This window comes from Mytilus galloprovincialis, chromosome 9 (assembly GCF_965363235.1).
Source record: "Mytilus galloprovincialis chromosome 9, xbMytGall1.hap1.1, whole genome shotgun sequence".
NCBI classification, from domain to species: Eukaryota; Metazoa; Mollusca; class Bivalvia; order Mytilida; family Mytilidae; genus Mytilus; species Mytilus galloprovincialis.
Window position 1 is genome coordinate 20445875 of NC_134846.1, and position 14945 is coordinate 20460819.

Consider the following 14945-nt stretch of genomic DNA (forward strand, 5'->3'; position numbering starts at 1 on the left):
GTGGCATTTGATTGTATACCGAATAATCAGCAAGAATTCAAAGCGAACTCTCAAAGGCAATAAAGTCAGAATCAAAAACATAAATAACATTATTCTAACCTACATCATCAAATGCATTTTTAATAGCAAATAAGTATTGTTGAGATTTAGTATGATATATAATAAACAGATTGTTTTAAAGGTCACTTAAGGTTTGATGAAGCATTATTATACTGATGCACGAAGAGCAATTCCCCTTTATTGTATTACACCAAAAACAATATTGCTTTAAACATGTTCAATAAAGAAAACAGGACTTGTCAAAATTTTTAATATTTTTAAACTATTTGAAAATAACATCAATATGACCTAATGGTGGAACATTCAAATAGATATCTCGGATTGTATATATTCTCTCATCATCTGTATCTGTTATACATGATGTAACTGTATCAGTCAAATGATCTTCAACTTCTGTCTGTGTTATTTGTTCCTATAAAATAAAGGAGACTTTCTTAATGTTCGCTCAAATGAACTACCAGTAGGAAAATGCTTTAGCTTTTCGTTTGTTATTTCTGCAAAATCTAACAGCTGAAATATTTAGATTTCAATATAAAGGTTTTATGAAATAATGCACATAAAGTCAGCATCTATATTTTTACCTTTTAAAAAGTCAATAATATTTAAAAAGATTTAAAGTAAACGTGCATATCAACTGTCAAGTACTTAGTTCATTCACCCGATGACAAATCGACAAATATATATAAGGGTAATACTCTATAAACTTCTCATCTTTCTACAAATAATCGATAGCCGATTGGTATAATAATTGGAACTCCTGTATCACTAACATGTAAAGACTTGAAAGTCGTAATGTTTAACTCTGCACATAGGAGTTGTGTTCCACTCCTATCTTAATTGACAGTTTCTTGCAGATCATATGTTGTAGAATTTAGGTACTACGGCGTAAGTTCTTTTTTTCATTGTTTTATTTCATTTCTTTTGTGTTTTTTTCTCTATGTTACTTTCACCGAATTTAATGTTTAACATAATTTGAACTGGTCATCTTCTACACGATAGGCTCAATTAGTGGGGCAGCACATGCCTTAATATTCGAAATTTCAAATGATCATCTTGCTGTATGTGTCATTTCTAGTATTCTATATAGTGATTGTTTTCTTGTTTCTTTTTTAACCACTTTTGATATAGTCCAAGTTGTATCTATTGCTTGTTTAGGATAAATGTTTTTGTTTTAGTTTACAGTTGTTGTCTGTACTTCCTAGACGACATACGATAAGTATAAGTCTTCTTTTGTTCAAAACGTATGAGATGGTGTATACAAGTAAGTAAATATCCAGTACTGTTTTACAACTCTAGATTTTACTGACAAGGAAAAGTAACACTATGCCATTGAAATCGAAATTATAAGTTCAGTCTCGGTGTGGCTGAGTGGTCTAGAGCTACGGACAGAAGGTATGTAGTCGAAAATTTCTAGCTATTCCAACAGCATGAGTTCAAATCCGGGTGAGGGAAGTAAATTTGCATATTTAACATTGCTGATAAGTTATGTATATATATATATATATATACAATGTATATGTATAACGTGTATATGAAAGGATTACATCTGATTTACACAGTAGGTTCGATCAAACATGAAAGTCAGTTTCTCAAGTTTTTCAGTAGCAATTTCAGAGGATGTTTTTTAATTTTATTTATCATTAATTTTGAATGTAATTTTAACAACATGCTTGGTGCGTTTATTTTTCTAACATCATATTCATACCTTATTACTACATGTGGATGACAATATGCATCGCTGCACTATTGTCTTTGTCTGATTAAAATGATACAATATGAACCTTATGCGGAAAAATTATAACACTTCTATGTAGATATATTTAAACAACTAAAAAACATGTTTTATTATGATACACATATACATACGTTTGAGGTGTTAGGTAGCATTTGTTTAACCAACAGTATCATCCGAATAGCATGATAAAGGACCACAGCACTTGATATTATACCAATAAATCCCATTGTTATTTGTAGTGATAATCCTATTTAAAAAAAATTGCAACACACATCTTCAGCTTGTTGTTGGTTGAATAGAATCGTTACACTCTGAAAAAAGACTCAGCAACAACTTGGAGTCCATACATATTATTTGATTTTCATTAAAAAAATAATTAAAAAAAATACTGAACTCCGAGGAAAATTCAAAACGTAAAGGCCATAATAAAAAAAGCCCAAAAACATTAAACGTGTTGATTTCAAATACAGAAATTTAAAAATGCAAAATATATTTAGATTTCGTTTTCTTTTTTATTCATAAATTTTAGACAGTGGTCCTTTTTTTCGATGTGTACATATCCCAACTAGTTCGAATTAGCTATGGTAATGTATGTAGCAACATAATGAACATCATTGAACGTTATATTTAAAAAAATATGTAGTGGGATAAAGTCAATGATTTCGTTATCCCAAATTACTTAAATATTTTACTAAAATATGTCAAAGATTTTCAGTTATGAAGTTTGAAGATCATTATTTCAATAGTAAAAGAAGATGTGTAATAATATGATGTTTTAAGCCAATAGAAGCTTTTTGAATTTACTTTTTGTTTTTTTCATCATTTCTGAAACTATATTACTAACATTAACGGTACAAATTTTCTTGCACCAGATGCGCATTTCGACAATACATGTCTCTTCAGTGATGCTCGTGGCCAAAATATTTGAAATCCAAAGCTTATATAAAAGATGAAGAGCTATAATCCAAAAGGTCCAAAAAGTATAGCCAAATCCGTGAAAGGAATCAGAGCGTTGCATGAGGGAGATACATTCCTTAATTTATAATAATTTCTAACATTTCGTAACAGGAAATTTTAATAACACAAAAAAATCCGTATTTTCATGCCAGTATCGAAATACTGGCTACTGGGCTGGTGATACCCTCGGGGACATTATCATACCTGCTACAGATTGTTCACCACCACTAAATTGTCCAATGTTTTTACTCACAGTACTCTGTTCACTTTGTAAAGCAGTCATATCTAAAAGGAAAACACATTGTCATTTTACCTTTCTTATTCTATTTATCGAATTTTTTACAATCTCATTTTACAGTTTTAATAAAACAACATACGATTTTAAATCATTTCTATTTTAATCATGATCATTCCACTACATTTTGAATTCATGATAATCAGAGCAAAGGTTATAGTAACATTAACAATTTTTTGGTACGCTAGTTACTTCACATTCTCATTCACATATATATATGAAGAAATAATTTCGCTTCATAAAAGATAAGCTGCCTATGAACTTTAATTTTACTGCATGTACATGTTTTTCAAGCTATGTATACAATATCCCGGTTTATTATCGGAACATCGGAAATATATTCTTAATTGTGACAAAAGGATCGGTTATTAATATGTGAAAAAAGTTACAGTTTTTGCACTATGTGTGTTTAAGTAGTCAACTCATGTATCTTGACCTTAAGATGTATTGCAACAGTTCGTCATTTTGTCATCAGAGCAATCAATAAAATTAACGGTACCAATTTTCTTGCACCAGATTCGCATTTCGACAATACATGGCTCTTCAATGATGCTCGTGGCCAAAATATTTGAAATCCAAAGCTTATATAAAAGATGAAGAGCTATAATCCAAAAGGTCCAAAAAGTATAGCCAAATCCGTGAAAGGAATCAGAGCTTTGCATGAGGGAGATACATTCCTTTATTTATAATCATTTCTATCATTTTGTAACAGCAAATTTTAATAACACAAAACATCCGTATTTTCATGCCAGTACCGAAGTACTTGCTACTGGGCTGGTGATACCCTCAGGGATTAACAGTCCACCAGCTGAGGCATCGAGTAATCAAGTGTTGCATGATAGGTTGAATCGTTCAATTGGTTTGCATCTTCTTGTACTGTCATATTTCTGATGGGTTAAACTTGTTGTATAATTAGAAATGTAGGTAAATATCCAGCCTGTATGACAGATGTTTACAGTTTTGTTATATTGACAAAATTCGGTGATCAACTGAAAACAGATATAATAGAATAATAAATCTAGACTAGCTGGGTACATTACTCACCATCGGAGCTGAATCTGATTGGTGAATGATAATTTATAAAAGGTACATTACTCACCAGCGGAGCTTAATCTGATTGGTGAATGATAATTTATAAAAGGAACATTACTCACCAGCGGAGCTGAATCTGATTGGTGAATGATAATTTATAAAAGGAACATTACTCAACAGCGGAGCTGAATCTGATTGGTGAATGATAATTTATAAAAGAAACATTACTCACCAGCGGAGCTGAATCTGATTGGTGAATGATAATTTATAAAAGGAACATTACCCACCAGCGGAGCTTAATCTGATTGGTGAATGATAATTTATAAAAGGAACATTACCCACCAGCGGAGCAGAATCTGATTGGTGAATGATAATTTATAAAAGGAACATTACTCACCAGCGGAGCTGAATCTGATTGGTGAATGATAATTTATAAAAGGTACATTACTCACCAGCGGAGCTTAATCTGATTGGTGAATGATAATTTATAAAAGGAACATTACTCACCAGCGGAGCAGAATCTGATTGCTGAATGATAATTTATAAAAGGTACATTACTCACCAGCGGAGCTTAATCTGATTGGTGAATGATAATTTATAAAAGGACTATTCAAGTTGACCGAAATGTAAACAGTAATAAAAAATACCAGACTCGTCATTAGTTACAAAATTCTAAAAACTGAAAATTAAATGGAAAATAAATCAATCAGACGAAATCGATCGTTATACACAAACTGTGGTGAGTAAAGGTGACATTAATGTTTGACCTACCATGGATTGTTAGGGCAATATATAAGTACCTCGTTCGTCGTTCATGATTCTATCTGTTTCTGCATTATCCTTAACTGTCGTCGTTTCATCCGATGTTGATGCCCCAGATTCATATAACGGCTTGTACTCACCAATTTGAACTGAAATTTCAATATTTTAAAGGTCGTACTGTATGTTTTAGATATCAGAACATGTGGTATGAGTGCCAATGAGACAAATCTCCATCCAAGTCATAATTTATAAAAGTGAACCATTATAGGTCAAGGTACGGTCTTCAACACAGAGCTTTGGATCACAATAAACAGCAAGCACAAAATTACTAGTGTAAAACCATTCAAACGGGAAAACCAACAGTGTAATTTAAAAAAAAAATGAGAAACGAGAAACACTTATGAACCACATCGACAAACGACAACTAACGAACATCATATTCCTGCAAGATTTATCTTAAGCCAATATCAAGTACTTTTGATACAAGATGAATGTACTGCTGTTTTTTTTTTATTGGTTACTTATAATATATGAATATGTTTTCCCTATGTAACCGAACGTTACAAATGGAGCTTATACTATACTACAGACATTTAACAATGATCTGTTTGTAACTGTAATTTTGAATAGACGACTACAATTGTGGAAGGGTTAAGATTATCGGTAATTCAAATTCCGAAATGCATGTATAGCAGGTGATGCTTTCCATATTTATTCTCACCTGAGCGTATTCCTTTCAATTCGTAAAATCTGGTGTAGATAGAGCATCAACCCTTTTCAGTATGCTTGACTAAAATTTGGCCCTATATCTATCATGTAAACATTCCAAATAAAAAAATATTACAATATCAGAAATTACCAATTCATCACTTGTGGGATTCACCCTTGAGCTTTTACGATTAAAATAGCATTTAATTCTCAGCCGTCTTAAAATATTGAAAAAAAAGTCTTCTTTCTTAATCGATAATTCATCAAATTGAGGATGAAATGGGGAATATGTCAAAGAGGCAACACCCTGAACAAAGAACATCAAACTTGTAGATTCTTATAAAGAATCGTATTCCAGTCTCATGACCGGCTATTCGGACGCATATTTACAAATAAATATTGATACATATCATTTTTAGGTAACTATAATAAGAGTTTATCGTTACTGCGTTCACTTTCAGTCTTTTGCGTAGTTCTTGCAGTTTAATGATTTGCACTCTACATAATGTGCTAGGGACTACCTTTTGTCCTCTGTCGTTTTTAACTACTGACAAGAATTTTGTTAGGGTTTATTTTGTATATTCTTCCAGTTTTTTTTATAGTACATTGTAAATGTGCAAAAAATCAAGGATTAAAATATCTCTTTTTTTTCACTTTTATATTATACCTTTCCCGTCCATTCTACAATAGGCAGTCATTCCCTCGATCATCCTAAATGATGTTATATCGTACTCCGACGTTGTATCGTACTCCGTACTCGGTTCACCCAAAAGCATACACTGTTGCAAAGTCCGATCGAAGTTGAATCCAATACAGTAGAGACCATATTCTCTTATTTCTGAACATTGTTCTTTACACTCAGTAACTCTGTTTGTGATGATGCTTCTGATTGGTATTTTGCGTTTAATAGCATAATTCCATAATTCATAAAAGTGAAGTTTTTCTGCAATATGTAAGTGCATGAATGAATTATATATAAGATTTTCATTTATTGATATCGTGTGCTGTTTTTTTTTTTTAGTTTCTTGATTATTACAAGAATCTTCTGTGCTTGGGGAAATATCAAACTCAATTTATCTTTACATGAATACATGTTTGATATACATCAATATTGTCATTGATTCAACAACCGAATAATTTTCTAGATAAGAGTCAATTTCTAAATCCCACAAATATTTATTTAACCTATAGAAAAATGCATCAACTGATTTAAAAGATATTTAGTCATTCACATGAACGAACAGTATTGAACGCTGATTCCAAAAATATATGGTTTCCATACAAACAGATATAAATAAGAGAAATCATTTTTTACTTCCGGTTTAAAAAATGTTACTTCCGGTATGTTTTGACAGTTAACTTGACACTGATTCCAAAAATAGATGGTTCTATATACTTTAACACTAAATAAGTACAAAACATGGCTACTTCCGGTTTACAAAAGGTCACTTCCAGTTTGCTTTTTCAAGGTCACATTGCTTGTAACTTTTTCAAAAAGTCCCATGGCTTTATCATGTATACATATAAGAAAGAGCAAAGGTCAAAATTTAGATAATTAATTTACGTTTGACCTTGAGCTCAATTTCAAGGTCATCAATCAAGGACCTCAAATCAAAAGACTTTAGGCCTTTACTTTATATTGTGAGTTATATTACCATACAATTAATATAAGATATAAAAGGGGGAAAACTCACATTATATGTTACGTACCCTTTTAAGTAAAATTTACGTGTTACGACATGTCGCAACTAACAATTGTCTGAAAATATTTTGTCGATATTTTGTATGATTTCTGAAAATAAGAGATAACAAGCCAAAATCAAAAATTTTAACATTACCTTGACCTTTGACTTTGACCTCGTTTTCATTTTTTTGGACCAAGGACCTCAAATCAGAAGACCCTAGGCATCTATCACTTATGGTTTTCCAGTTACAAACTTATTTCACTTATTTCAATACAAAGAGGGAAATAACTCTCATATGGAGTCTTCGTAAAGCTTCGGTCAAAATAAAACCTAACATCCTGAGGAATTGTACGAGCAATTTGGAAAAATAAATTTGTCGCTTTCTTGTACCGTTGCGGAGGAGATCTGAAAACAAGAAAAACAGTGTTTGGGGAGAAAACTCTTACAAAGAAAAGTGTTTGGTTAAACAGGGTCAATTTCAAAAGCGTATAGACTGTATGATATCATATACAAAAAAAACTAAGCGACATCTTTTGAAACATTTTTACACCGCAAGAAAACAATAAGGCGGAAGAAAAAAAACAATAAAAAAAATTCAATAGGTCTTTCCACACGGAAAAGTGGAAAGACCTAATAAACTCATCATAGATACCAGGACTAAATTTTGTATATACGCCAGACGTGCGTTTCGTCTACAAAAGACTCATCAGTAACGCTCGAATCCAAAAAAGTTAATCAGGTCGAATAAAGTACGAAGTTGAAGAGCATTAAGGACCAAAATTCCTAAAAGTTTTGCCAAATACAGCTACGGTAATCTATGCCTGAGGTAGAAAAGCCTTAGTATTGCAAAAGAATAAAAAATTTGTAAACAGTAAATTTATAAATATAACCATATCAATGATAATTCATGTCAGCACAAAAAGTGCTGACTACTGGGCTTGTGATACTGTCGGGGAAATAAATCTCCACCAACAGTGGCATCGACCCAGTGTAAACCACTGTACTACAACACGTTGCTATTTTTCACTGGTTTCAAAGTATGAATTTATAATGTGTGTTATATAATCTTAACCTGTTCGGTGCTCACACATGAACCCATGCAGAGGTGTTTGACAATATTCTGTTGACCACAGCAACCTGAAACTGCCATCAACCCAATCTGTTGTTGCATACCAACAAAAGGAATCATTATTGATAACTTGATTTCCAATTGCAGGAAACTCCAAAGCTCCATCTACTTTTTCATAATACTTTTGTCCAATCCAAAATGTACTGAAACTAGACAAAAAATATTTATTGTCAATGAAATAGAACTGACCTGTATTTGACATTTCTTTGAAATTGTAATCTTTTAATAAAAGTAGACTTGTTTAATTGACATTAATTCATTTGTATGTGAGCTGTTCCTATTAATAACATTAACTTGACGAGTTATTTTATAACAATTTCAAAAGGATTACATATCGTTTGATCGAATTCTGTTTGCATGTTCTTAGTTATTTTAATTTTTTCTATAACTTCTGGAAAGCATATGAAACAACAATGGTGAACAGTTATAGAATGTGGAATTTTGAATCTTCTACATAATTTGATAAAAAAGATAAAAAAATGGCGGTAATAAATCGACGCAAAGTTTGATAGAGAAAACATAACTAGAAAATAAGTTGGTTTGCTGGAAAATACCATATTTTACGAGGCGGGATTGTATTAAATTAGTGTTCATCTTATTCTTCTAGACGTTTTATGTCCAATTTTTTAAAGTTTAATTATGTTTAGATTCAGTATTATTGATGACAAACTGAAAAAAAGAGAGGAAAGAACGAAAAATCGACTAAAACAAACAACCTTGGGGGTAAGCGTAGACGGTCATGATGTGTAGCAGAAACTGTTTAAAGTTCTTCAATAGAAAATAACTTGAAAAACCTTCTTTATATTTTAGGAGGAGAGGTTGTATTACGCAAATATTTATCATATTCCTACTAGACATTCTGTCTCCAGAAATTTAAAGTTTAGGTAAACTTAGATTCAGTTTCCCTGATGTGACAAACTGACAAAACTGGAGACAAACAACGAAAAATTACTTTAAGGTTAATAAAAGTATATAAAAAATAGAAACATTTGACTGAACAATACGAACCAAACGAAAACTGGTTTGGATCTTATGAGAAAATAACAATCAAAACCAAGGAGTAAACAGAGGCTAAAAATAACAAAGGACATTTACACTACCGTGCCAAAAGTGAAGATAATTTAAAGACGTCATGTCGAATGCGGATTGGAAGTAACAACTTCTAAAGCCGTTTTCTCTGTAAATAAGTTGGAGTTATCTCTCTTTTTGCACAATATGAAAGTTTCGAGAAAGCACATTGACCTGATACGTCACCGGAAGTTTGTAATCGTATGCTTTGTTTACATTTCGTATAGTTTTGAGAATGGCCCCAAAACGCAAGGAACTGTCATTCTCTGAGAAAAATGCCATTGCCGTATTGCATAAGGCTGGTATGAAAGGACCTGACATAGCAAGACAAACAAGACACCCACTTTTAACAATTTATGGGGTTTTAAACCGTTTCAAAGGTCGGGGGAGTTTGGAAAACAAGGAGAGAACGGGAAGGCCAAATCTGTTAACACCGCGGGATACTCGCAAATTTTGCACCACTGTCAAGTCGGACAGAAAATGTCCACTGCATGAGATAACTGCTGTTTTTAATGAATCTAGGGAAGAACCAGTATCTAAGCGTACTGTTCAGAGAAAATTGTATGAAGAAGGGTTAAAAAAACGTGTTGTAAAAAAATCCATAGAATTCGGGCTGCAAAAGTCAAAAAAAGGCTGGCATGGTGTAAATTAGCCAGGCACAAAACTGTGGAAGATTATTGGAGAAGGTTCATATATAGTGATGAATGTAAGGTGGAAATTGGAATGAATAATCGTGTTTTAGTCTGGTGACGGCATGGTGAGGAGTGGACTCCTCCTTGCTTAAATCCTGGCCGTGGGTCACGACTGAATTTGATGATCTGGGGCTGCACTACCTATGAAGGTGTTGGTACTATTACTGTTGTAACTGGTAATGTAAATGCTTTAAAGTACATTGAGATTGTTGAAAATTTTGTTTGGCCTGTTAATGCTCGTCATTTCCCCGCTGACAATTACATATACTAAGACGACAATGCCCCGGTTCATAGGGCCAAAATTGTGAAGGATTAAATGGAACAAAATCAACTTCATGGTATGGAATGGCCAGCACAAAGTCCAGACCTTAATATTATTGAAAATATGTGGAGTAAAATCAAAATTGAACTGCAAAAACAGGCACATAACATCACTACAAAGGCTCAAATGGAGACAGCAATTCGGGACATATGGACAAATATATCCTTAGAATTCATAAGAAAACTTTATCATTCAATTCCAAGACGTTTGAGGCTAGTAATAAGGGCAAAAGGAAACATCACAAAGTATTACGTGAGTTCAGATCATTTAATTTATAAATTACAAAGGTTGAACTTTGACAGATACGTGACAACTTTATGTGGTGGCCATCTTGGAATTATCTTCACTTTTGGCACAAGTCTGTGACAGTTAAAAATAATAAAAAAGAAACAACACGAATTCCACTAAAAACCGGGAGTGAAATCAGGTGCTCCGGATGAGTTCGGCAGCCGTCGTGTTATTTCTATGTTCAGTTCGGTAATGATGAAAGGTTATTATGACTGAGGAAGAATATCAGATATGATTTCTGACACACTTTTGTCATGATGGCGACTGTACAATTTCTTAAGTGATGTTTTGAAAATCGTACTTGGTAATGCATGCATGTTGTTCTGTTCGACGTTATTATTATGATGGAACGTATCATGAAAACACATGTTGGATGTTTATAATTTAACACGTCTAAGTTATAAAAGCAATGGAATCTAATATTTTTGTCATAGAAACGACCATCTAATATTTCGAGACAAATTGGTTAAGATGTGATCGGTAACACTCCACTGTACGGACGTAAAAATCATGAATAATGAACTTTACATATACAGAGTAGAGATCCCTGTCATTTAAAACTTTAAACATGTGTAAAAGAAAACTGCAGGATACAACGAAAACAAAGATGGAATATAGCGCCCAATTACAGCAATTGAATTACAACTAATTGAATACACGTTTTTATCAAACCGTTATTTGGCTGAAATGAAAGATTCAAAAATTATACTTTTATACACTTGTCTAATATTTTTGGCCCGATGGTTTAATGTGTGCGTTTCTTCTGTTTATAATTTTTTATTGTTTTTTTATACTGTTGTTTGTCTGAAGGTCAGTTGTCGTTGTTTGTTATCGACTTATGGATTTGAATATTCCCTTTAGATTTCTACCATTTTTTTAAAGAGTTAAAAAGACCCTTCACCAACCAAAAAACTCAAATCAGTCCAAATAAACAAAAAATATTGACATATTGGCAAACATTGATAAACTAATTTCTTAATTTTGATATATATATATATATATATGGTTATTTCATTCTTTCTGTGACATGTTCTAACAAAATTAATTACAACGTTTTAACGACTTTGCAAAATAAGAGTCATAAATACAAATTCTTACGTCATTAATTAACGTATTATTTCAATATATATTGTTTGAATGTTATTTATTGTCAATTCAATTATATTTGTCGGTTTTCGTTGATTGATGATTTTTTTAAAAATTTTCATTCAATTTGATATTTCCTTCTTACCAGCATGAATAAGTCGTATTTGTCGGGAAAACGAAATTCACAGTATTTTTTCCATATTAATTATAAATATTAAGAAGATGTGTTAAGAGTGTCAATGAAAGGACTGCCCATCTAATTAAGGAATGACTGTATATTTTTTTGTCTGAAGTAATAACATAAACAATTTGGTGCACACTGCATAACGCGCGTAGCGGGTTATTTAACAGTGTGCACCACATTTTTTATGTTATTTCGAATAGACGAAAAAAATATTACAGTCATTTCTTATAATTTAATTCTAAATTCCATTTTAAACCGTAGAAAACCATGAAAAAAATGTTGATGACGTCACGGTCACATGACTAAATTATGTCTATGGGCTGATAAAAAAATAACGTCAGCCAATCAGAAGACGCGTTACATCCAAAATTAAATTATTCCAAAATATATGAACATTAACCATTTTAGGTCAAAGTACGTCCTTGCTAGAACTGATTTCAGTTTTGTAGCACCGTAATCATGACATCTTTTCCACTTCTTTTTAAGTACATTTGATAATTGTTTTTTTTTAAACAAATTATGTAAAGTATCTATTCCTTTTCGTAACTTAATAAATATAATACTACAGTCTATACCTTGTTAAGTTCAATTCTCTCAAAGATTGAGAACAAATTTGCTCGAACAAAGATCTTTCGTCCGTTAAAATTAATGAACTATTCATTTGGTTGCAGTAGGTGTTTGCTTCCTCCCAAGCCACAGATTTTTCAAATAGTGTTATCTCCTTTAAATCTTCAAAATATGCAGGAAAAAAAGAATGGTTAAGGGAAAACACATAAATCGAGATCTTATTGGAGTTTAATTTGAGGGAATAGCTTACAACATAGATAAGGGCTGTAGCGACCATGTTTACACATCAATGCCCGATTGCAAAAATGTATTTTATCCTAATTATTCTTAGGGTATACTTATGAAATTTTTGAATAAAAATTAATCGTCCTTTTGCTACAATATTCCATCAATGCACAATTGACATGTCTTAAATAAGCAGTTAAAAGCCATATTGACTTTCTGAAACTACAGATGCTCGATTAATTCAATAAAATCTATAGTTAATGGAATAACACTTACAAATGTAACTCTTTGATGAGATATTATCATATTTGAAACGCACATTTAATGTTCAGCTTGACAGTTTTATTTGTTTAACGTCGTGTTTCCCAGTGACATTGATCATTTTGTTGATGTGACATGATCATTCATGCCTGTAGTTCATGACACAATCTAATTAAAAACCGATCTCTCATTGCTCCCGTTTTCTGATATGTCTCGTGGGAGATCTAAAGAAACCCGCTTTGAGGTCACATGTGAGTGACCTCGTAGGTGTGTCTTTTTCGACCAATGAAAATGAGTCTTCCACGATCTTGAAAGTTTATTGTAAGGTAAAGGGATGTAACTCATTTTATTTACGAAGAAATCGTCAGTCCAAATAATTCATAAACTTTTTTGATTGGCTTATTAATAGGTCGGCAACTCATTTGCATATCATTATAAATTCATAACTTCCAGTTCACTCACATGTGACCTCAAAGCGGGTTTCGTTAGATCACCCACGCGACATATCAGAAAACGGGAGCAATGAGAGATCGGTTTTTAATTAGATTGTTCATGACATTGTCTATTGGTATTGGTATTGGAAGTAAACCAAGGGAAATGCAACTCTCTCTCTCTACTTTTTATATACCAAACAAGATAGTGCAAACAACAAATTGTTCATCTTGGATTCTACTCTGAAACTACAGATGCACCAGACATACTGTGATAATTTCGGCAGCAGCAATAGTGCTTGATGATGTATTAAAGACTAGACTAAAACTAAAATATAGCTTATCACATCAGACCCAAGCCAATAAAATATAAGAAATTACTTTCATACTCCTCATAGTTGTTTACTCTATCATCACAAAATGAAAAATGTTTCACTGTGTTGTCGTCACAGTCATCTGCTTCCCATCCAATCGTCTTTGATGCTGCTTCGTAAACAAGGTACACACATAGAAGAGATGTAGCATCGTACATAAAATTGTCAGCAGGGAAATCCGTGTAAAACCTTTCACCTTTGCCGGTCGTGTCATTTACCTTGTGTATTGTCCAAAATGTTATTTCGCTGGTGAGACATAAAATTTGAAATCAGAAATGATAAAGCAATCTCAAAAACATTTGTTTGATTTTAATTACTGGGTACTGTATATTCGAACACGCAATCGCAAAAGTGTGTATGTGTCTGATTTATAAAGATCTTTATAATTTATTGGTGACAAATGTCAGTTACTTTTAGACTAAATGTTGAATTACTCATTGGTTTTACAGCCATCGTCAAAACATAGCCAGTTGATTTCATTAATCGTAGCACTTGTTCTGTTTACCGCTTTCAACGTAAACCGATATTTTCACTGTGCAAAATACATTTAACTTCGAAGATAATTGGTAAAGGGAAAAGATTTAAGAGAAATATAAAACCAAACATAGTAGAAAAAAACAGACAACTTATGCTGATGAATAGTTTCAAACCAGCATTTTCCCCGCTTAATTAAACACTATAAACTACTACAACCCGTTTGTTTGTCTCGATAAGAGTTGGTATCCAAGTCATTTCGATAGATGTTCAAATTTTCAATTGGGAGTGCATTTGATTGTAAAAGAAAAATAACAATATATCGAACTTCCAGGAAAACCAAAACGTAAAGTCCTTAATCAAATACCAAATTTAAAAGCTCAAACACATCAAGTGAATGGATCACAACTGTCATATTCCTGACTTGGTACTGGCATGTATACAATGTAGGATAAACCTGGTTTTATAGATAGCTAAACCTCTCACTTGTAAGAATGTTGCATACAAATTCAAATATATTGAAACAGTGTGTGAACAAAACAAACAGACATAAAAGGTTTAACTTTAATGTATAAATGTCAAAATTAGGACACAGTGGACAACTTTGTCC

General features: G+C 32.3%; 1 protein-coding gene and 1 long non-coding RNA gene across 2 annotated transcripts; both read right to left on the reverse strand.

Moving 5' to 3' along the window:
- Positions 1–345: 345 nt before the first annotated feature.
- LOC143046686 (uncharacterized) lies at positions 346–3517 on the reverse strand. The gene is made up of 3 exons (XR_012969230.1): positions 2957–3517; positions 1927–2042; positions 346–472 (listed from the first exon to the last, which is right to left on the reverse strand). It is a non-coding gene; the product is annotated as an uncharacterized LOC143046686 (long non-coding RNA).
- A 1246-nt stretch (positions 3518–4763) lies between these two features.
- Positions 4764–14177, reverse strand: LOC143046687 (uncharacterized). The gene is made up of 5 exons (XM_076219790.1): positions 13869–14177; positions 12579–12732; positions 8307–8512; positions 6217–6492; positions 4764–4990 (listed from the first exon to the last, which is right to left on the reverse strand). Exons 1-5 carry the CDS (start codon positions 14017–14019, stop codon positions 4860–4862), a joined length of 918 nt encoding a protein of 305 aa, XP_076075905.1. The 5' UTR covers positions 14020–14177; the 3' UTR covers positions 4764–4859.
- Between the last annotated feature and the right edge of the window lie 768 nt (positions 14178–14945).